This window comes from Peromyscus maniculatus, chromosome 5 (genome assembly GCF_049852395.1).
Source record: "Peromyscus maniculatus bairdii isolate BWxNUB_F1_BW_parent chromosome 5, HU_Pman_BW_mat_3.1, whole genome shotgun sequence".
Taxonomy (NCBI): domain Eukaryota; kingdom Metazoa; phylum Chordata; class Mammalia; order Rodentia; family Cricetidae; genus Peromyscus; species Peromyscus maniculatus.
Window position 1 is genome coordinate 27,380,638 of NC_134856.1, and position 23,801 is coordinate 27,404,438.

Sequence of the window (23,801 nt, forward strand, 5' to 3'; positions counted from 1 at the left end):
AGAGGGAAGTTAGTTCTTATACCATGTGGAAAGGATGCTGAGTGGCTAAGAAGTCAGAATTGTGTGGGGAAACCACCCAGAGCTGAACGAGTCCTCCACTGCCTACCACCTCTGTTTCAGAAGTAAACATGATAAAGGAAGCTCAGAGCAGAAACTGGTTCACGCACTATTTAGAATGTCAGAAGTAAATATGGAGTTAGAAGTTTAAAGGTTACTAGGTAGCATAGATTAAGAAATGATATGAGGGGAACTGGGGGTGGGAAATGACCCACTTCCATCCTCTGACCTTTAATCAGCCTCGAAGAGAAAACATTTGAAAAACATGTGTCACCCACCAACCTGAAGCTTTTCAAAGGTCCTTGTGAATAGGGCGGTTTGTATGAAAACAGATGGGGTGGTGGCTGTTTAGAAAGCAGATTGGAACGATTAAAAGTTACATCATTTGAATCAAGGGTAAGGAAATGTTCACTTGCACAAGTCATCCTAATGAGGGCTTCTGGGAATTATGGACACACGTTGCTGTGCCAAAGGCTTAGAATACATCCAAAATTAGAAGATGCTAGAGAAAGTCACTAAGCCCAAATGACTTTTCTACCCAGGGAGCGCTCCCCCCATTGTGTCAACCCTCCATTCAAGCAGGACACAGAGGCCTGTGTGCGGCGGGTGTTCCCTCCTAAACTCAACGCATTTCCATTGGCTTAAAGTGAGCGATGAAGACCCGTGGTAAGGATTCAGAACTTTATCTCCAGTCGCAGACTACTGCACTTCACCCTGCTTCTCTGGGGCAGATCTTTTTTTAAATGACATTTTCAAAAACCAAGAAAGACGTAAAAGTGAGGAAAGTGTGATTTCATTGACTTTGACCACCATTTCCCTCTGAACATGGCAGTTTTTTTATTTCGTCTTTATGATTTAAACATCAATAATAATAATAATAATAATAATAATAATAATAATAATAATAAAGCATTCTTGTAATCAGGAAGGGAGAAATTATGTACAATTGGACTTGGAGCAACAATTTCTTCCAAGCAAAAATCAAAATGCTTTTGAAAAGGAGCCAGTTGAAAAGCTGAGGGAGGGTGAATGGCTGGGTCCGTATTCCGGGACGTGGTCATTTGATTCAAGCGTCAACGCACAGTTAAAGGACTGAGTGTTAAGTCTTCAAACAGGATCCTTCTTGAACATCATTTATTTGGTCAGGTACATTGTCCTGAGGGAGATGTCTACGCTGAGGTCCAGCTTCATCCTTGCCAGTTATCAGTGTAGCCCCTCATCTGGTCTTCTGTTGTGATAACTCAGTATTTCTGTTGTGAACTGCATTCTCTCCTGGGATGGCGATTGTGAAGTTGTTGAGAAGGCCACTGCCCGGTCTAGAAATGTGGGATGCTCTGTGCCATGCTGCACTTAGAGCAGTCTCCCACGCCTCCCTTATTCTTATGGGGTGCTTTTTCACCTCTTTCCCACAAAGCTTGGATTTTCATGGACCTGTAACTCATGGATGACACAGGTTGACTTGCTAGATGTCCTTGTTCTGACCTGGCAGATCTGTGGCACACTGGAATGCCAAGGGCAAGCAGGAGCAGACATTTCCTGTGTAGGAAGCTGAATGGACATGCAACCTCATCAGCCCCCACTGTGATTCCCCCACAAGCCCATGCAGTGGCTTCTCTAGCCACCCAAGCACTCTGCTAGCAAGTTTCTCTCACCAAAGAGCCACCTAAAGAAAAACCGTGTGCCTGAGATACAGGTGCCACCTCTTTCTCTTAGAAGCCAGTAGCCTTGGCCTTTCCTGCTCAGGCTGTATTTCCTTGTTTTTCTCAGCTACACAAGGCACTTACAAATGGTGAGCTTCCAGAGTGGCCTTGGTACGGTCTTCTGCTTTGCCCTGGCACACAGAGTCAGCACAGTGGACTGGCTGACATGTCTGGGCTGCAGCCCCCGCCCCCAGCTCTGATGTGTGCGCTAGTGTTCTAGTGTCTGCACTCACAGCCACCAATTAGCATGGCAGCCGGCCCACTTCAACAAGGCAGCCTGCCAGTCCGGGCCTGGCTCAGATGGGGTCTGAAGCAAGTGACGCAGCATATGGGTGAAGAGCTTTCCTGTGGCCAGTGTGGCCAGAGGGGGGACCCCATGTTCCCCTCAAGGAATGTCTCTATGGAAATATTCCATCACCACACTATTTTTATCATTCTGCACATTTTCTTGTGAGGGTAGAAATTGGAATCGCAGATTTTGTAGAAGCACTATTTGAAGTGAAAGTTCCTCTTGCTGAAGGCAGAGGCACAGATGTGGGTGACATGGGGCACAGAGAGGCTTTATAAGAAGTGTAGAGTGTCCTTCCTGTCCAGGCCACGAGCTGCCCTCAGTGAGATGGCGGAAACATGGACAGAAATCGATGCTCTGTGGGCTGGGGTCGGGGCTGGGCAGCTTTGGCACTAGGAACGAGGAAACACTGTTGTGTGTGTGCATGTGTGTATGGGTGTGAGAGTGTGTGTGTATGAGTGTGTGTGAAAGTGTGTATGTTCATGTGTAGGTGTGTTAATGTGTATGAGAGCGTGTATGTGCCTGCATGTGAGTGTGTGTGTGTGTGTGTATGTGTGTGTGTGTTTGTGTGTGTGTGTTGTATGTATGCAGGTAAGCACATGCTGAGACATGCAGCTTTGCAGACTGAGCTGCCACTGTGTTCTCACCACACACACGTGGCGGTCAAAGGATGACGTCCACCATGCACGGATTCTGAACCCGCGTCATCAGGCCTGCATGACCTCTCTCTCTCTCACCACGGAGCCAGCACACTGGCCTCACAGTGTCACTCCTGTCCTCTCTCAGCAAGCTCCTGCTCTATCGCCCGAAGACAGACGTCAATGAGAGAAGAGGCTGGGGAGACGGAACAGGGGGTGTGAGGGAGTAATGCTGTTATTACAGCCCTTCATACGTGAAAGGGAACGGTGAGAACTTATTCTCCCAAAAGAAAGAAAACCCCAAACGGGCTCCTTCTTGAGAACGTTGCTAATAATAAACTTCAATCTAAGTTAGGCAAGTTCAGGTGAAGGCCCCAGAGCCTCCCGGGGAATAGGAAAACAAGGATAATAATGTTAGCAATATCTTTTCCTGGAGTTGGTAGCCTCATTCTATATCCTTTTTATGTAACAATTTGTATTAAGAAAAGTTCTCTAGAGGAACAGAATCAATAAAACATGTGTGTGTACATATATATAATATAAAATACACGTATACACATAATAAAATCTAGTGGTATTCATTTCATTAGATTGGCTTACGTGATAAGGGCTTGGTAGTTCAACCATGGCTGACGGCAAGCTGGAGAGGCCGAGGACCTGGTAGCAGTTCAATCCGCACATGTCGGCAGTCCCGATCCTGTGCTGAAGGCCTGGAGGATTCCTGGGGAGTCACTGGTCTTCAGAACGCATTGGAAAGCAGAGGGAGCTGCAGACTGATATCCAAGGAGCATGGCACCGTCAGTGAGAGACACTCACCTGGGCAGAAGCAAAGGCAGGCTACTTTTCCTCACGTCTCACCTGCTGGTTGGAAGGTGCCATCTACTCAGAAAGCAGTTTCCTCTCCACTCAGCTAATCCTTTCTAGAACTAGCCTCACAGACAGTCCAGATGTGTGACTCATGGGTGATTCCACATTCTTTCCAGTTGACCATCCAGACAAGCATCACACTGTATTTTCCCATTTCTCCCTAGAAGTTACATTTGCTTTCTAAAATACCAAAGATCAGGGTTGAGGAGATGGTTCCGTGGTTAAGAGCACTGGCTGCTCTTCTGCAAGACCCAGGCTTGGTTCCCAATACCCACAATGTGTTCTACAACCATGCCTAAGACCCGTTCTAGGGACTCCAACATCTTTGTCTGGCCTCTGCAGGCACCAGGCATGAATGTGGTGCACGTACATGCAGGTTAAACACTCACAAACAAAATAAAATAAATAAATCTAAAATAAGAAACGCGGGCTCGAAATCGGCGGTAAAGATGCTTGCCGTGAGGCCTGATGGCCTGAGTTGCATCCCTGGGACCCACCTGGGGGAAGAGAGAGCCGACTCGCACAAGCTGTCCTCCGGCTGCCGCTTGCGCACCCCGGCGTGTGTTCCTACACGGACAGCAAATAATTGTGTTTAGAGTTTTTTAAATGAAAAATAAGGACATAGAGAGATGATTCAGCAATTAAGAGTACATACTACCCTTGCAGAGGGCTGGGCCTGATTCCCTGAGCCCATACAGAGTGCCTTACAACTGCCTATAACTCCAGCTCCAGGGGGATCCGAGACGCTGGCCTCTTCAGGCACCTGCCTGCACACGCGCGCGCGCGCACACACACACACACACACACACACGCACAGGCACAGATACACATAATTTAAAATTTTTAAATAAAATTAAAATAATAAATTCATGTAAAGCTAAAAACCTCATTTTGGAAAAGATAATGGGATATGAAAATAAAACAAATTTCAGCCAAAGAATTTAGACTGAAGGACTGATAGAAAGGGGGAGGATGTCTGCGGAAATGTGGACAAATTCTCAGAGCCTGTGCTGCTGTTCTGTTCTGCTACCGGCCTAGGAAGGGAAGCTTTGTGGGCAGAAGCTGATGCAAACTTCAGGGTCGCAGCTGGCCCTGCTCAGCAGCTCTTCATCCTCCTAGGGAGGACCACCAGTGTCTCAGGGGCATCAGAGCCACAGCTGTGGGTGCTGCTGATATCCGATGTGTACGGCTCTGGAGCCTGGATCAGTGGTATCAGAACCCAACCAAGGGGCCATGGTACTTTACTATGATTTTCCTTGTGGCTGCTAAACACAAATATTATTTAAAACTAAATTATATAAACCAGCAATTTAAGAAATTGTATTAAAAAAACAAAGCAGAAAAAAAACAAAGCAGTAATTACTCACAATTTTCTATTTTCAGACACCTTAAGGTTGTTCGCACCCATCTAGTCTGTATGGTAGACTCTCTCTCCGTCTTCTCCCAGCTCTGAAATTAATAACACCCAGCAATTGCTTGAAACTGACCATGAAAACCAGAGTCTCCAAATGACGACGATGATGAGGAGGAGGAAGAGGAGGAAGAGGAGGAGGAGGAGGACGGAGGTGTAGAAAATGGCTTTGAGACAGAGTCTCACTGTGTTTCCCAGGCTCACGATCTCCACGTGTCATTTTTCCAGACTTTGGAGGTCACAGACAAGCAAGCTATGCTGAAGCTTTTGGGGATCACACCACAGACTGAAATCTACACAAGCCTCCTGTTCTGTAAGAAAACAGGCCAAGTCTCCCACACATCTCTTACATTACTCTACTGTGTATTCCTAAAGTTGAGCTCTGCCTTGGATTTCTTCTTTTCAAATAGTAGCTACCAATCTTATTTATTTACCAAATATTTATTTATTTATTTTAACTTTCTAAACTGTTTTAGGATTATAATTACAACATTTCTCCCTCAAAACCCTCCCAAGTACCCCACCCTGCTGCTCTCTTTCAAATTTATGGCCTCTTGTTTTTTAATCGTTGTTACATATATTTTATATATATGTATATGTATACACACACACACACACACACACACACACACACACACATATGATACAACGCAATTATATCATATTCCTAAATACATAAACACAACTTGCTCAGGCCATATAATGTTACATGCAGATCTTGTCTCAATTATGTGTGCCGTTTTTTGCATGATGGGGAACCAAAATCCCCTCCCACTTACGTTGTTTCTTGGGACCTTTGATTCTCCAAATGGATGGTCCCAACCACAGACTGACAGTATCTCGGGCTCAACACGACCATGTTGTCCTCAGGTACAAACACATAGGCCCTGTTTAATTCAAGATGAGCAGCTATTTTTTCTTGGTTTTCTGTGATTTAAAGGGGGAGATTCTCTAGTACTCGAAGAGACACAAACGTGTATGTCTTGGATTTGGGAAGGCAGTGAAAGAATTAAAGTGGGTTTGGGGAGTACAAACGTAGGAGACGTTTGTTGACGTTGAACGTTTTTAAACTGAGAGCTGGTTCTTTTGTAACTCACTGGACCAAACAGTCTGAATCAGGCTCCTGATGAGAAGGGAACACTCCGTACCTACACAAAATCTCTGTACACCTCAGAACATGCAGAACAGGTCTACTCAAAAATCAATGTTTTCAATATTTCTAACAATACAAGATGCTTTGGTATGTGGAGAAGGCTGACCAACAATATTTAAAATATAATTTCAACTTAACAATGTCCTTGTACCCCTTCAAGCAATACATTAATATTATACAAGAGACAAATCCTGAGAGTATGTTTTACACTATGAGTACGTTTGCCTCTTGGGAGGGTAACTTAATCCTGTTACACCCACCAGTCTGTTCACTTCTGTTTTCTAATGCCTCTATAACAAATATGAATTGTTTTGTGATTTTAAAAAGTGGGGGGCTGGAGAGACGTCTCCGTGGTTGAGAGCACTTGCCACTCTATCAGAGGACTAGAATTTGGATCCCAGCATCCACACGAGCTGTAACTCCAGCTCCAAAGGATGCTGTTAGTCCCTTCCCTGGTTTCTGGGAACACCACACACACACACACACACACACACACACACACACACACACACAAGGGGGGGGCACCGACACACAAGCACGCACAAAATCTTTTTTTTTAAAGACTGATTTTTTTTAAATCCTTGAAAAAAATGTTCACACCCAATCTTAATCAACTTTAACCAAAGTGACCTCAATGTGCCTTTCCCCTACTTCTCTTGATTTTATTTTGTTTTTCCAGAAAAAAACATATGTCAACATCAAGCAGTCAACAGCTTGCTTTCAGTTCCCTCCATTGTAGTCTGGAATTCAATGTATTTTTCAGGAGAAGATGCTCCAGCTGGCCATGATGACAGCCCTTCTGAGAACACCCCAGTCCTCTGGGTCAGAGCTTCAAAGAGAAAAATTGCCAAGTGGTTTCACATAAAATATTATAAAAGACACATGCCACAGTGCACACAAACATCATCTAGAGATGTCCACTAATGTGAAGCTTGCTCTTTGTTTTGGCTTCTTTGGATACTAGCCCATTCTAATACTTTAGACTGTTAGAATGCTAGTTTTGTCAGGCTGGCATAGACTTCCCCTCTTTTTCATAAGTTTATTTGTGGCTTTTTTTAAATTGTGGCTAGAATGCTTGGCGACTTTCACTTTCTGTGGTTTTCAAACAAAGTGTGCATCTAAGTAGCGGGGGTTTTCACTGGTCTTTAGTCTAGCAGGTGGGCAGAATGTCAGCCTCAGTGGTTGATTTTCATACTTTAACTTAAAACTATTCCTTTTAATGTGTTAGAAGAAATCTTTAATACATTATACAATACTTTTTAAAGAATTAAGCTTCATAAAAGAATTAATTTTAAAATCAGTTTAGTCCCCCTGCTGTTGATACTGATATCTAGAGAGAGAAAAAACTATGCAAAGTTTGAAATATATAGTTTAAATTTTTATGAAAGAAGCTAATCTTTGCTCCTTTCAGAACCACAACACAGAAAGAAATCTCCAACTTCTGCATATCACAAAACCCACTCATGGGGTTTTGTTTGGTTGGTTTTTGGTTTAGTTTGAGACAGGCTCTCATGTCATCATAAAATCCAGGCTGGATTTGAACTTACAGAGGTCCTCCTGCCTCAGCTTCCATGATTGGTGGGATTAGCCACCACACACCTGGACATAAAATGCTTTACTGGTATCTGTTAAAAATTCAATAAACATGATAAGTTTTAAAGCACAGCATAAAAAAATATGGAGTGGACTTTTTAGGAGTAATGGCGTCCACAAAAGAATGTTCTACAATGGTGGAGACACTTTGTGGTAATTGTGACCATTAGTCACTTGCAACCACTGAGCATTCCTGACATGTCCAGGGGTAACTGAGGGGTGAGAGTTTAATTATACTTAATTTCAATTAATGTAAATGTAAATAGCCACACATGGAGAGTAGCGAGCATGTTGGTCTCTTAGCTCTGGAGTTAGCATTGGTTGAATTACATTTGGATAAAAGTGTCTGTGGAAACTTGCCACATAGTAATGTTCTTTTCGCTTTCGTAAAATCAATGTTGGGATTTGCCTAATTTCCCAAAAAGAGTAAATTAGCTCTTTTTATTGCCTCTTCCTTCCAGTCCTTCCCTGGCAGATGGTGGAAATGAGAACTCCATCTCTCCCCCTCGAGAATACCACTGGCATTTCACTCTGGCTGAAGAAGAGACTAGCTGAGCCCCACAGCCTCTCCAGATGAATCTCAAAGTGATTGAAAAAAATGAAGTCCTTTATTTCCTGGTTGCAGGAGACCAATGTGCCAATCACACAGCATTTATTTTTACATACAACTAAAGACATCTACTGGTGATTTGCTAGGAATGATTAGGCTATCTTTGGGTGGGCATGCATTCCTGCGTCTACCTGTGTGTTTACAGCCCCGACAGGAAACAAGGCACACACCAACTCTAATCAAGTTGGACATGGTTTCTTTGCAAAGGTACAGACTGTGGTAAAGGAAGCCAGTATCCAGGACTGCCTTGAAAGGCCCTTTGCTGACAGGACTATAAGAGGGGCGTGTCTCTGATGTGAGAGCCCTTGGTGGTTGGCAGTGCTATGCTGTGGTAAATGGGATGTGGCCAGCCCCAAAACCTTATCTCGCTCCTTGATTTCTTCTTGGCCCTTTGTATTAGTTACCTCAGTCAGACTTCCAGACCATAGTCAGGGTGGATAAACATGAGGAAGAGATCTGAAGAAGCAACAGAAACCAGCTAGCCAACCCTTTAGGCTTGAAATGGATGGAGAGGGACTTGGATGGTTGGAGACTCACCATAGGGTAAAGTGGCTGGCTGTGTGTTGCAAGATATTTGATTATACTGTGTAATATATATGTCATTCTGATTGACTTAACAAAGAACTGAATGACCTATAGCTAGGCAGGATTTCTAGGCACAGAGGATGCTGGGAAGAAGGGCAGAGTCTCAAGGAGATGCTGAGGAAGCATGACATGTAGGAGATGAGGTGATAAGCCATGAGCCATGAGGCGGCATGTAAATTAATAGAAATGGATTAATTTAAGTTATAAGAGCTATTTAGAAATGAGCCCAAGCTATCAGCTGAACTTTCATAATTAATAATAAGTCTCCCTGTTATGATTTGGGAGCTGGCTGATGGGACAGAAAAATTCACCTACAAATGGTACCCAAAGGGTGCCATGTATTTCCACAAAAGATCCGAGAAAGCTTAAAAAAAAAAAAAAGGTTCCAAACACACAGAAACAGAGTCAAATGAGGCTTCCTAGTCCTCCAGTCTCTCATGAAAGCCACAGTACAGAGACAGAGATACATCTTCCTGCCAATGCCTGCAAGATTGAACCACCAGTGCACCATGAGCTAAGCTGTGCGGCAGTTTAAGTTTTGCTCATACAGATGAAAAAGGTTACAGGTACATATTAAATCAGATCCAGACAGGAAAAAAAACTCTAAACAAATTGCAGTGTGTTTAAAAGATTGCTTAGGCTTAAAAAAAGAAAAGAAAAGGGGTATAGACAGTAACCGAAAAAATAGTTTATAAATAATAAGACAAAGTCTTTAAATAAAAAATAAAATAATATAAAAAGGATAAGCCATGTAAGGATGAAACATACACAGGGAGTCTGGATCCTGTATGTTATTGTGTTGACTTTGAATTTTTTTTTTGATTGCTGATGAATAAACAATAGCTGGTGAGAGACACTGGATTATGGAAACTGCTGAGTTAAACCAACCTATATATTTTAATAATGTCTTTACCTGAAAATGGAAGTCAAAAAATATGTTGTGTTGGAGAAGAGGTTATGCTTTTGTTTTCACAGAAAGTAAAAGGCTGTGGAGTCATTCAAGGTTAAAGAGGATCAGGTTTGATCAGGAAAGATCCTCTGAAAATCCCCACTACAGACATATAGAAATAAACCTAGGAAAACTATAAAACAAGTAATGCATATTTTACCTGCTCAAACATAACAAAGAATTATCTTTGGTTGGCTTGTGTACAATGCACAGTCCATACTTGTGTTAATGCAGATATGTATGTTATCTTTGAAAGTTTGTGTGTTTTCAGAGCAAGGGGACCAGACGCCAATGAAAATGGGCAGCCCAGGTGATCCAGCCTCTCAGATGCCTCTGTTGCAGTTTCCTCAGAGTTCTGCATCTAGAACAGCTTCAAGGCTGCTGGCTGAGATGCTCCAGCCTCACAGACTCTTCTAGCCAGGACTTGACCATTATTCTAATTTTCCAGGGTCCCTTAAATATGCAAGCACCCCCAGACAACAGGAAGCAGTCTAGAAAGCACAATGTCTACATTCCCAACAGGTGGAATGGGTGGTTTTTGGTTATTCAGTGGGTGATGGAAGTTTGTCATTGTTGGGGGGGATATAGAAATATAATATGGGATAAAAAGACCACTATTAACCTCAAATATTTTCTATTGATATGGAATTTTCTATATTGGTACAAATTTAAAGTTTTTTTTATAGTAAATGTATGTTGTACTCTTGTTTAAGGTATCATACCTATGTAGCTCATTTAACAATGTAATGCAAATTTCTAGTCCTTAAAAGTTATTATTACAAACTATTTAGGATTATAAAGAACTGCAGGTCAGTAGTTAGTCACCTATAACAATAAAATTTATAGTTGTGTATATTTTCAAAGTCAAACAGAGATATATTTTAGATAGATAGGTGATTTTCAAACACCTCAAAGACTTACAGAATATGGCATTTAAAATGTTTTAGTAGCATAAGGCTTTTCATGACTCATCTGCTCCTGGCAGCACCAACTTACTTCAGACAAGATGATGGACATCAAAGAAACTCTTTATGGAGTTTGCTTTCATTGTGGCAAGGTTAGCCACTGGGCAAAGAAACTGCTCTTGCCTTGACTGCTGACAGTATGCTGTACAAACTGGACAAGCAGGACACACAGGAAAAGACTCAAACTTTTCCAAGATAAGGCAGGACAGTTCTTTAAAATTCCCACTTCACAGAAAAGTCTGTCAGATATTCTAGACCTGTAGGCTGAAGATGAATGCCCCAACATTGTAGAGTAACCTTAGGTGACTGTCCAGGCAGCCAGATGGCTGTCATTTCTATAGGTTTGGAAGTGGCTTGCAATGCACTTCTGCTTTACTCAGGTAATATTATAACCATCTGGGGTCTTTGATGAAGTTGAAGACTAGATAGTTTTAGTTTTACTTTTCCTTAGTTATGATAGGGAGTAAATTAGGTACAAAACTTTTGACTCACCAAAATAGGATAAATAATGGAATATTTTCTTTGAAATACTGCCAAATACAAATGGATTGAATATTGTAAATGTAATCCTTATTTGATAATTGTTCTTATTATATATAGTTTTACTATGTTAAAATTATACATAGTAAAGCTATAAAAACAAAAACTATAAAAAACTGAAAAACTATAAAGAGTTAAAACCCTTCCTTTTTATTTAGACAAAAAGGGGGAAATGCTGTGAGATATTTAATTATACTGTGTAAAGATATGTCACTCTGATTGGTTTAATAAAGAGCTGAATGACCAATAGCTAGGCAGGGTTTCCAGGCACAGAGAATGCTGGAAAGAAAGGTGGAATCTCAAGGAGACATGGAGGAAGCATGACATGTAGGAGATGAGGTAACAAGCCATGAGCCATGTGGCAGCATGCAAATTAATAGAAATGGATTGATTTAAGTTATAAGAGTGAGCTAGAAACAAGCATAAACTATCGAATATGATCAATCCATGTGAGTCTATTAAATGGATAACAGAATTTATTAAGATGTAAATTGAGGAAATACGCTCATGACTACAGAATGGAGTAGACAGCAGAAATCATCCTCTGACCTCACTGGGAGCAAATCTACCTCGCAGGCAGGAGCAGGGAGAAGGGGTATGTGATCCTTCCCCAACTCCTTATAAGAGGTCATGTACAGTGGCAGGAAGTAGCGCCTCCTTTGGGCCATATAGCCCAAGGTCATGGGCGGAGCAAATGCCACTACATTTCCCCTTTTGTCTAAATAAGAAACCGAGCATTCATAATTAATAATGTCTCCATGTCATGTTTTGGGGGCTGGATGGTGTGACAGAAAAAGCCACCTGCAGCTGTGTTTTCTTCCCGCAGAGGTCTGGCTGAGTGGTGATCTCCTTTTCCGCTTCACTTCCTTTGCCTTAAATCTGGTTATCCTGGGATCACACAATCCCCAAGGAAGGATGAGCACAGAAACTTACTCTGGCCTATGTTTAGTAAGAAAGCCAATACAAAGTTCCTAGAGTGAGATTTTTGGGTATCGTGGGCATCTGTTTGAAAACAGGTATGAGGAATGATCACGGCTCCTCACAGTGGTTTCAAGTTACTAATTCTTTCACCCTTGGTTAAATAGACCACAGTGCAGCTCTACCATGTTCGATCAGTGAATCTCTAGGCAAGAAGTCATTGCCTCACCCCTGAAAGGGAACTATTAAAGTGCAGGGTAGCTGTTTTGAGATATTTGACAGGCTCAGGACATCTGAGGACCAATTCAAGTCATGCTCTGAAAGCTAGCACCCTCCATGGTGAATCAGAATGAATGAAGACCTTCATATCCTGCTGGGCTCAAAGTTGTCTCAGTGTGTGATCACAAGCATGGCAGGGCTGTAAATACAAGTAAATGTGGGCCACACATGCTGGTACACACCTGTTACACATTTAGAGGACGGACACAGGAAGATCTCAAGTTTGAGGACAGCCCAGGCTATGTATATGGAGAGAAGCTGTCTGAGAGAGAGAGAGAGAGAGAGAGAGAGAGAGAGAGAGAGAGAGAGAGAGAGAGAGAGAGAGAGAAGATGGAGGGAGGGAGAAAGGGAAGAAGGAAGGTGGAAAACTGGATGTGCAACTTCAGTAGGTCTCCTATGTCAAAGCCAGTGTCTGATAGGAAGAGTGGAAAATAAAAATGTGATTTGGGGACATTCGTATAGAGGAGCCTAGATCCCTCTGACTGGCAGAATCAGATGGTTTCCCCTCATGAGGGCTGAAGAAGCATCCCTTGCTTGGGAATGTACAATCTCACTGGAAGCAGCCATCTTCCAGAATGACACTTTGTTCTTCAGGGTCCCTCAAAGCCCACCGGAATGTGCCCTGGATATACACAGATTCAGAGTAAGCACACTTCCACAAGTGTATTTCCACAAGGTGTGCAGGCCCCACTGAGAAAGGAATGGACACGGGCTGAAAGCAGTGCTGAAGAGGGAAATGTACTGCCTCGAGCTGTTGGACGCCCGTGGGGCTGGACCTGAGGGTTATGACACAGCCAGAAGCAGATGCTGGGTCTGAGCATGGCTTGATAGATGCTAATTTGTGACTCTGGATTTAGTAGTCTTGCAGAGACACTTGAAGCTGGTCCAGGAATGTTACTCAGTGGCTTCTTCACTGACCACGGTAGCCTAAAGGAAAGACAGTATGTGTGACAGTGTGACGTGTGTGTACGTGTGCAGAGGCCAGAGGACAGCAGGTGTCCTACTCTACTAATTCTCCACCTGATGCTCTTGAGCCTGGGTCTGCCACTGAACTTGGAGCTAGAATGGCGTCTAGCACACCTTGGTGATCTTCTTGCCTCTGTGCCTGCACAGTTTTGGTATTGCAGGCGTGTGCGCAGTCAGTTTTTTATAAGGTGCTGTGGATTTGAACTCAGGACCTCATGCTTGCACACCAAATGCTCTTACCTACTGATCCTCTAGAGCCTCTCTGGAGCCTTGGGGTATTGACACATTTTGGACAGAGCTTTGAGAAAGGGTCAGCAGTCTCAATGAAGTAGGTGTGAGGAATGGATTCAGTTTTTAAGGCTTGCTACCTGATTATACTTCTCAGAAGGACTTCATTCGCATGGCCAAAAGGATGCCATGGGAAACAGAATAAAGTCAAGTAGGTTACCTTTAAGAAGCCCAGTGGTGGCTGTCCTCTGTAAGACACCCTGGAGTTCACAGTGGGAGTTGCAGCTACGGAACCATGGCTCTTGCATTCACGGTGGTAAAGGAATATGAACTGTCAAGGGCCAGTCTTCAACCATCCAAGGAAAAGCAGACCTAGTTCTCACTATTAGCAGCAAAGCCCCAGGATGAATGAGGGGGCCTGGGTCTCGAACCACCCAGCAATGGAAAATAGAAGTTGGTGCTTGCCTTTGGTAACTAAAAATCGAGCTGTTCAACAGAGGACTGACTTCCATCTTAGAAGGCTGACTGACTCCGTTAAGAAGTTTCCAGACTGAAGTCAGTTTAAAAACCCAGACCTACTGATCTTGGATCCTTTAGAGGAAGGGCTCTACATTATTAGTACATACTGTAACTGTTCCTCTCAATCATCTCCTCAAGGGAGAAAGCAAATTCCTAGCTAACTGGACACTCAGGAAAGAGCGAGGCTTAGAGTTTTCAAAGACTGTCATCTACAGTGCATGAGAAGACATGGAGAGCAGGAGACTGGAAACACCACTACAGCCCTGGCACCAGGAGACAGACTTATGGAGACAAGTGTTTACTGGCATGTTCAGGGACTTGAGGGACCCACTTGTAATAACTTCTCTGGTTCTCAGGTGTATGATGGAGACAGTAATGTTCTGCTCCTGGCATTAGACTTGACTGGATTGCCTGCCCTGTGAAGTCAGAGTAGTGAAGGGCAGTAAAAAGGGCAGTTTCCAGACTCATCACAGCTGCCATTTAGAACAGGTAGGATTTGCCGTGGGCTTTCCTGGGTGTTGTATGTTTAACAGATCCTTCACCTTCACCCACTAATGCCAGTGACATCTTCTGATTATGACACAAAGTTTGATTCTAGACACTGCCATGTCACTTACAAGGGCAAAATCCATGTCGACTGAGAGCCACCAGCCTTGTATGAACTCCTGAAACTGCCCTGGCTGTCAGCAATTGCGAGAGTGATAACACAAGCCTTGAAGAATCACGAGGATTAACACTGTCATCAAAGCTGAAGAGGTTCCGGTCACGGTCTCTTCCGGTCTAACTTTGAAAATCCGCTGGATCACAGAGTATGACAATGAACCGCTTGTTGCTGTTCTACACGGGGAGTCACCCTCTCAGAGCTCCCGAGTCAATGTGCATTACTGCAGCTAACGAGCTGTAACAGATGGAGAGTGAGTGGCTTGGAAAGCTTCTCTTCTCAATGGCTATTATCAGAGAAGAAAAGAAGCCTTTTGTCTTGATATGGCTGTCAGAAATTGTGTAGGGCCCAAAATTCTGCCACATTTGCAAGCTAGCCACTCACTCTGCCATGGTTTCATGGATGGTGGTGAAGGATGTAAGACTCCTGAGTTAAACACAAAGGGCTTTATCACTGTCAGGTGAGTAGTAGTGACAGCTCCATGTTCACTTGGAGTGGTTCCCTACACTTATTGTCTTAATTAGGGTGACTATTGCTGTGATGAAACATCATGACCAAAAGGAACTCAGGAAGGAAAAGGTTTATTCTGCTTATACTTCCACAGCACTGTTCATCACTGAAGGAAGTCAGGACAGGAATTCAAGCAGGGCAGGAACTCGAAGGCAGGAGCTGATGCAGAGACCACGGAGGGGTGCTGCTTACTGGCTTGCTTCTCATGACTTGCTCAGCCTGCCTTCTTATAGAACCCAGGAACACCAGCCCAGGGATGGCACCACCCACAGTGGGCTGGGTCCTCTCCCATCAATCATTAATTGAGAAAAAGCCTTACAAGCATGCCTGCAACTGGATCTTATGGAGGCATTTTCTTAACTGAGGTTCCTTCCTCTCAGATGACTTTAGCTTGTGTCAAGTTGACATAAAACTATCCAGCACACCTACCAAATCCCACAGAGAGAAAGGAGGACAATGACATAGACAGGTCAAGAATATTCCCACTCACTCAGTGGTTTGCATGCTAGAGAGGAACTCTGAACTTGGGAAACTTACAGCTTTTGTTCTAAGTGGTGTGTGTGTGTGTGTGTGTGTGTGTGTGTGTGTGTGTGTGTGTGTGTGTGTGTCTGGGAGGATGAGCCATCCCATCCTTTCAGTCTTCTTAGGGCCAAAAGGACAATAAGATGCCACTGAGTGAACAGAGGTCAGGGTCTACAGCACATCCAGCAATGATGCTCAGGGGCACTCAGGACTCACGGTGGGCTTGCCCTGGCACAGGGGGTGTGATGGTCCCCTATCCTGACTGATGTATTGAAGCCCAAATTATCAGTGTGATAATATCAGAAGGAACTGGGTCATAAGGTCGGAGCCCTGGTGAATGTCTCTCTGTCCTCTATGGGAGCATCTGCAGAAGGAAGGCATCCATCTGCAGACCAGGAAGAACATCCTCAGCGGGGACTGAATCTACTGGTACCTTGGACTTTGTAACATCTAGACTTGGAGAAGTAAGTTTCTGCTGTTTGGTCCACTCGGTCTGTAGGGTTTCTATTGCAGCAGCTCAGAGGACCTGATGGGGCGAGTGGTAAGGAGGTCTGTGGTCTTGCCTCAGTGCTGTCAGTTTTCATGTCACGATACACATCCCCAGGATGTGCCATTAATCCTTCCTTTCTTTCCCTTGTGGTAGATAAGTCCACAAAAACATAATCAATTGCAAAAGTTTAAAACCTTAAGTGAAGCTCCATAGCTTCAGAATGACCATTCCAACTGTAGAGAAGTTCACAGAGAACACTTAGAATTTGGGGCTGGACGAGGGTTAGAGTGGTTACCTTAATCTGACTGTGTGATAATCATTTGTGGCTTTAGTACAATAAAGGATCCAAAATATTTCTTTGACTGAGTTTATCAAGTTGGAAAAAGCGTTATTTGTGGCAATGATATTTTCAGACTGAGACTCACATGCATGTAAAAGATTAAAACAAAAAACAAACAAAACCTACCTGGCACATACATACAGGTCATCCAAATTTCAATGTCACCTACCTTTGCTATGGTTGTGTGGAAGAATGGACTGGGGCTGAGTTCACAGACTCTGGCTTCCCATGGCCTTTGATTGTTCACTCTGTTATTGAGCAAAGCCCTATGCAGGCTCTTTATCATCTACAAGAGGATCAGCAGCACCACAATAAATATGTCTGAAATAAGATCACACAAATTCTTGAAAAACAAAAGGCTAAACAAATCAGACAAAATGAATCAAAGACAGAAAGGTCTAATCAAGCAAAGCAAAAACGTCGGTATGCCTGACTCTGCTTTTGTAAGGCACCTGACAATATCGCCACTTCACCCACAGTTCTTACACAGTCCGTATAGTTCGTAGATTTTTCTTTTCATGTTATCCTCCGGGAAATTTCCATTGGCATACTTTCCAGATTACTGATTGTTTCTTCAACTATGTCTAGTCCATTGCAAAGCCTCTCAAAAACTCAGTGTTTTTGTTTGGTGGTTTTGATTGTAAGATTTTCTTTTGATTTCTTTTTTTTAACTTCTATCTTCTGCTTACATTTTCCTGTGATGCATGTTGCTCACTTTTTCCTTGAGGACCTGCAACACAACCATAATTGATTGACATACCTGAGAGTCATCATTCCAAATTCTCTGTCATCTCTGTCTGGGCTGATGCTCTCTTTAAATGGATTGGTTTTTAGTGTGCCTTGTTGTTTTCTGTTGAAAACAGGCCACAGTGTGCCAACTAAAAGGCAAAGTAAGGGCTCCAGTAAGCAGTGCACAGCTATCTGCTTATGTGTGGCGGAGTTAGATGCTTCGCTTTGTTGGAGACACCAAGGGCCAAAACATCCCAGGAGAACTTGTTATTGTTTCTCCTCTTGTTTGACATTTTCATAATTTGGGCCTGAGAAAAACAGTTCAGGTGAAATTTCTCATTATTCAGAGGAGATTTACTGAGGAACCAGTAAGATGTGAAGAGAAGCATTCTAGAGCCTTGTGATGCAATCTCACTGTGTAAGGGAGCACATGCCCTTGAACTGTGAATTTCACAAATACTTCTCAAGTTTTTCTTCCCTCTCAGCTGAAGCAGGAAGGCAAGGAGGGACTAGATTTTGGTGTTTATCTTTCTACAAGTCAGTTGGGATCTGGTAGAAGTCACTTTGATTAAAGAGAACAGTGCTCTGGGCTATTGCAAAATGAATACATCCCTCCTTCCACCGTCAGAAGCAAAATGGGATTTCTTTTTCTTCTAATCTTTACTGTGAGAACTTGATATATCTCCTGGAGGAAGAATTTATGAGGACATGGATGTCCCTTAAGGCTGCCCCCTACTGTGGTGATATTTTATCTGTGTACCCCAATAAAGTTTATCTGAGGATCAGAGGAAAAAGCCAGCCACTATAGTACATGCCTTTAATCCTATCACTTGGAAAGCAGAGATCGTCTGGATCTCTGTGAGTTCAAGGCCACACTGGGAACAGACCTTGGTGGCACATGCCTTGAATTCCAATACTAGTTAACCATAAAGGTCTGGAGATCTGTACAGACAGACAGGAAGTGACAGAGCTGGACAGGAAGAGGAAGTGATGTATCTGGGTGGAGAAAGGAAATGAGATGGTAGAACAGAAAGGCATATAGGCATGGGTATACAGGAAGCAGGTCCCTTTGGCTGAGGAGCTCCAAGTGATGAGGACATGGCTGGCTTCTTTCTGCTTTTCTGGTCTCTCAGTCTTAACCCCATTATCTGGTTCTGGGTTTTTTATTAATAAGACCGTTTAGCACTTTGTCTTACACCTAGCTCCTCCAGTCTGGCACTGAAATTTCTATTTTAAGTCCACGTTGACTGTATGAAACAATATGCTCCTGTGTGATAGCTGTGCATGTGCGTGTGATATACTTCCACCGTATTCACCCATTGCTGTCTTTCACGGCCTCCTCTCTGGTCTGTCCTGACCCCCACTGCCCTGGGCATCCTTCCCAGCCTTGTTGTTGCTTGTTTCCTTGATGACACCCATTTTGATGGGTGAGACAGGCACTCCGTGTGCTTTTGATTTGCATTTTCCTCATGAAAAAACATCGGACATTCCTTCTTGTGATTGTAGCATGCTGGTATTTTAACTCTCCAGCTGTCTACACGGAGTCCCTAGGAATTCATCCATCACAGCTTAGATCTCTCTGACCTGCCATTGGCTCCTGTGGCCATGTGTGCTGCTGGCTTTCTGTTCTAGTACAGGGCTTCTTTAAAAAAAAAAAAAAAGCTTACTTTACTTTTAAATTATGTGTATGCATGTGTCAGTGTGCAGGTGTGTGAATGTAAGTGCAGGTGCCTGTGGAGGCCAGAAGAGGGCGTTTGATCCTCTAGAGCTGAGTTACAGGGGCTTGTGAGCTGCCCGACCTGGGGACTGGGAACTGAATGTGGGTCCTCTGCTAGAACCACACATGCCCTTAACCTCTCCATACAGGGCTGAAGGTTCTTCCTTGACCTTTTTGCCCTGAGGAATGCTTACGTGACCCAGGATATATATAAGAATAATAGATAGGTGAGGAAATCATTTACTGGCAAGAAATCATAAAAAATTTATTTCAAAACAATTAGCTAGTATACATGTAATTAATACAATTTCTCCATTCATTAAAGTTGAAAGCAAATTTACATATTAATGAGATGGTGCTTGTTTATTTTACAGAAAGAGTCAGATCTCAGCTGAATATTTAATCCTGCAGGATTAGAGCATCTTCAATGTTTTTGAGGGTTAATGAATACTTTGATTTAATCATCATCAGTGCTGAGAATGGTACTTCATATAAATATGTAATAAAAAGCAGCAGAAATATTTTAGGGCAGTTGCAGAAATTGCTGAAAATTCTGTTCCAATCTCAAACCACAATGCATTGATTGATTTTTTATGAAACTCAATACGATGACTCAAACTCAATTCTTACAATCAAACATTCTGATAAAATACAATCCCCGATAGCCAGATTTGACACTTACATTCTGAAACATGACAGTAAGGAAACGGAGGAAGTCTTTGTTTTCTGTAATTAAACCATTATGTTTCTGCAGGAGCAGAAAACCATGTGGACAGTAAACTTGCTCACACTGCAAGCCACCGTATGGAATGGGCTCAGTCTGACCTGGCCATCACAGGCTGCAGTCACTGCCTGTGCATGGTGTGAAGGCATGTCCCGTGCAAAGTGCACATATTTTGTTCAGAAACGAGACTGAAGTGATGTCATCCTATGAAACAGGCAAACGTTGCCAGAAATACCTCGGGTTAATTATGTGTTTGATTTCGAATTAAGTTTTGTTTGTTGCATGTTCAGAAACCTTTTACAGTTGCCAAGTCTTTTATGAACTGCATGTGAATAACACAAGTCCATACGAAAGACTTGACAGAGCATTTCTGTTTTCTGACTTACTCCTATTCCCCACCCCAGCCTTTATGTCAGCTGTTCATCCGATGACTTCAATGAGTTCATCCTATGATCGTCTGCCAGGCTGAAGAGGAGTGTCCACTTTAGTGCAGTGGTTGGGCCTCAAATGGCCCCCATAGGCGCATGTATTTGAAGGCTGGGTCATTAGGAAGTGGTGCTGCTTAACAGGGATTGGGAAGTGTGGCCATGTTGGAGGAAGTGTGCCACTGGGGGTGGGCTTTGGGGTTTCAAATGCTCAAGCCAGGCCCAGTGTCTCTCTTTCTGCTGCCTTCAGATCAGGATGTGGAACCCTCTGCTTCTTCTCCAGCACCGCGTCTGCCTGCATGCCACCATGCTTCCTGCCGTGACAATAAAGACTAAGCCTCTGAAACTGTAAGCCAGCCCCAGGGAAATGCTTTCCTTGGTGAGAGCTGCTGTCTCCTCACAGCGATGGAAACCCTAACTAAGACAGATGAAATCGGTGCCTTCTATGACTCTTGCTCATTAGCAGAAGCCGTAAGGTGAATTTTTAAAGTCATATTTACAAACTAAGATTTTAGTGAAATTTTTGATCCTGTGTTTCACTAATAAGACTGCCGACCGTGTCCTGCGTTGTGTCAATTTCTTCTGTACATCTGTGACCATATACAAGTGACAAGGACATAAAACTGAAAGGCAAGAACTGGTTTGACATGTTGGCCATAAAGTCTTCCAGCATCTACCTAAGAGGACATAGCTCAAGTCAGAGGCCACACAGCACCTTATGACCTTGCCATCAGTAATGTTGATTTTGACAACTGAACAGGATCCAGAAACACCTGGGCAGGTCTGTGAGGTGTCATCTAGGTCAGACTCACTGAGGCAGGAAGATGCCCGCCCCTCAGCCAGGCTGACATCTTCCATGGGCTGTGGTCCCCACCTGAATAAACAGAAGAAAACGCACCATCTCTCCCTGCTTCCTACTGCAGATGCAAAGTGGCAGCTGTGTCTGTGGGGGACCCAAAACAGCTTGGCCACACAGCTGCCTGACAGGCTTAGGGGCCCAGACACACCTGTCATGACAGGCTTACTGGCAGGTACCTCTGGTCCCCAGGAAAAACCATAAGCTGACCCCACCCAGGAAGGGCCAGCATCTGAGGGGAAGTACCTGACATTCCAAACATCCAACCCTGAGCCTAGAATATACCTATTCCCCTTTTACCAAGATACCCCAACCTCTGCTAAGATAAAAACTCTACCCCGCCCAGGCTCAGGGCTCTCTGCTCTCACCACTGCATCGGACAGATGGAGAGCCCACACTCGAGATTGAAGTAAAGGCTCTTTGCTTTTACATACGGGATTTGGTCTCTCTGGTGGTCTTTTGGGGGTCCCCACGATCTGGGCATAACATTTGGGGGCTCATCTGGGACCCCCAAGCCAACCAGGACCATGGCCCATAGAGCCTTCAGCCAGCTGGTTAGTGTTCTGTGTCTGTGTTTGCTTTCATGTTTTCTATGTTTACTTTCGTTTCATGTCTTTCTGCTTTGGATATGCTTTTGTAAGTGAGCCCAAAGTTTATAATCCTGTAGATGGTCTAAGCGGGCACACAGGAGGACCTCAGGTGGGGTACCTGGGAGACATCTCAGGACCCTTTGGGAGGTGTCTCCCAGGTGCCAGGAGAGCTGTTTGTTGTCTTGTGTGTTGTATGGTTGTTCTCTTTCTGACTTACAGGGCTGACACCGTGGCTACGAACTGTCTTTACTGTGCTTTCCTACGCTACTTCAGGCTGGAACTTTTACTTTAGGATTTTTAAGTTGGTCAGTTGACACTGTTTCCCTGGGGAAAGTTTTGTATGCCTTCCTGTTGGAATGCCCTGCCTATGTGAATGTGTGAATGTGTGAGTAATGTGGCTGCCACATGCTTGTTCTATGCCTGGGTTTGTGTGTGTTTGTGACTCCAGATAGAAACTGTACATGGCCAGCCTTTGGGGCCGGATGTACAGAGGTCCCCCTGATTGAACGGGGATGCAAACGCAACTCTGTCATCCCGAGTTTGGCACACTGGTACCCGGTTGACTGCGTCACTGCTGTTTCTGTGATTCTGTCTCCAATCTCCTTTATTTTCCTGGAAGGGATGAGGCCCACAGCCTCTGTCCAGCCCCTTGAACACGTTATTGAAAAGCGGCAACCTCCCTCAGTCACTCTCCAGCCTGCAGCATCCCTAGCGAAGGAGGCAAGGTTGAGTGATGCGTGATGCGGGTGGGCAGGCTGAAGAGCCCTGCGCGGCCACAGCTCTTACAGGGGTGGGGTCACACTTGATATGGGCAGTGTGTCGGGGCAGCCGGTCCCTCCTGGTTTCATTCTACCCTCCTCTGCCTTCTCGGGGGTCTCTTTCTGTCTCTGGGTCCCTAGGCCTTCAACTGGCCCCTGGGGGACCCTCCTTCCCAACCCAGCTGTGTGTGTGTGTGTGTGTGTGTGTGTGTGTGTGTGTGTGTGTGTGTGTGTGTGTGTGTGTGTGTGTGTTCCCTCACATCTAAGGCGGCTGCCTGCCATGACATCCCTTCTGTCCGCACCTGGCAGAGGTTTGGCTTTGCCTTGAGAGCCACCCCCTCCCACGTGGGGGTCAGCGGGCAACACTGAAATGCTTGGGGAAAATTCCATGACAACGTGAGATGGGCCTGGAGAGCTGCTCACAGCTTAGAGGATTGGTTACAAGTGATTATTGGTTAGGGGAAAAAAGCAAACCTCCTGCTGGTTTCCAGTGTTTTACAGTGGTACAATGTTGATACAAATTTAGTTACTTCTGTTATGGCGTATGCATGTTTAAGATATTGTAGCCATACAATATGTTCCAGAGTACTGAGGGGAACCACAAGAAAGACTTTGGTAAAGGTTTCTGTGTTGTCTGGAAAGAGAGAGAGAAGGCAGGAGACTGGAATAATAAAGACTAGGAAAGGGAAAAGAGGAATATGTCTGAAGTAAAAACATCTGAGAAATCAGAGGAACGGATTGAAGGTATATAGAACATTGTAGAAGGCCAGAGGGGATGTAAACTATGTTTGCTGTGGTTTTCTCATACCTGCAAACATTAAATTTGAAAAAAAAAACTGTAAAATAAGTTGGAAATTTGACCATATTAGGTTAATCCTGGTTGGAAAGTTTTGTTTGTCTTATTGGAAGTTATCTATTTCTTGAGAAAGTTATGAATGCTTGTTTTGTTGGAAATTTTTGTTTGTGTTTTCTGGTGTGTTTGTAAGTTTTGTTGAAAGCAGGGAGCTGAAACAGAAGTGGTGTGGGTATTTTGATGTCTCTGCTGCTGACTGCAGCCGTCGCCACCTGCCCACCGCTGCTGTGGCTGCATCTATGGCCAGAGCTCAGAATTTCTCTCTAAGCTCTGGTCACCGGATTCAGGTTAGCAGGAGTTCAGATGACTTTAGATATAGAGAATGTTAAAATTGTTTTATGCTGTTCTTTATTAGAAAG

General features: G+C 43.9%; 1 protein-coding gene across 1 annotated transcript in view; it reads right to left on the minus strand.

Annotated features, from left to right (window-relative positions):
* Nucleotides 1-6,752: 6,752 nt before the first annotated feature.
* Nucleotides 6,753-23,801, minus strand: part of LOC121829376 (uncharacterized) — a 60,122-nt gene continuing 43,073 nt past the window's right edge. Inside the window, exons 5-6 of the mRNA XM_076573592.1 lie at nt 16,960-17,076; nt 6,753-6,944 (exon numbers count right to left, since the gene is read on the minus strand). Of these exons, the coding sequence (XP_076429707.1) occupies nt 6,939-6,944; nt 16,960-17,076 (123 nt within the window). The 3' untranslated portion in view covers nt 6,753-6,938. The remainder of the gene's footprint in view (nt 6,945-16,959; nt 17,077-23,801) is intronic.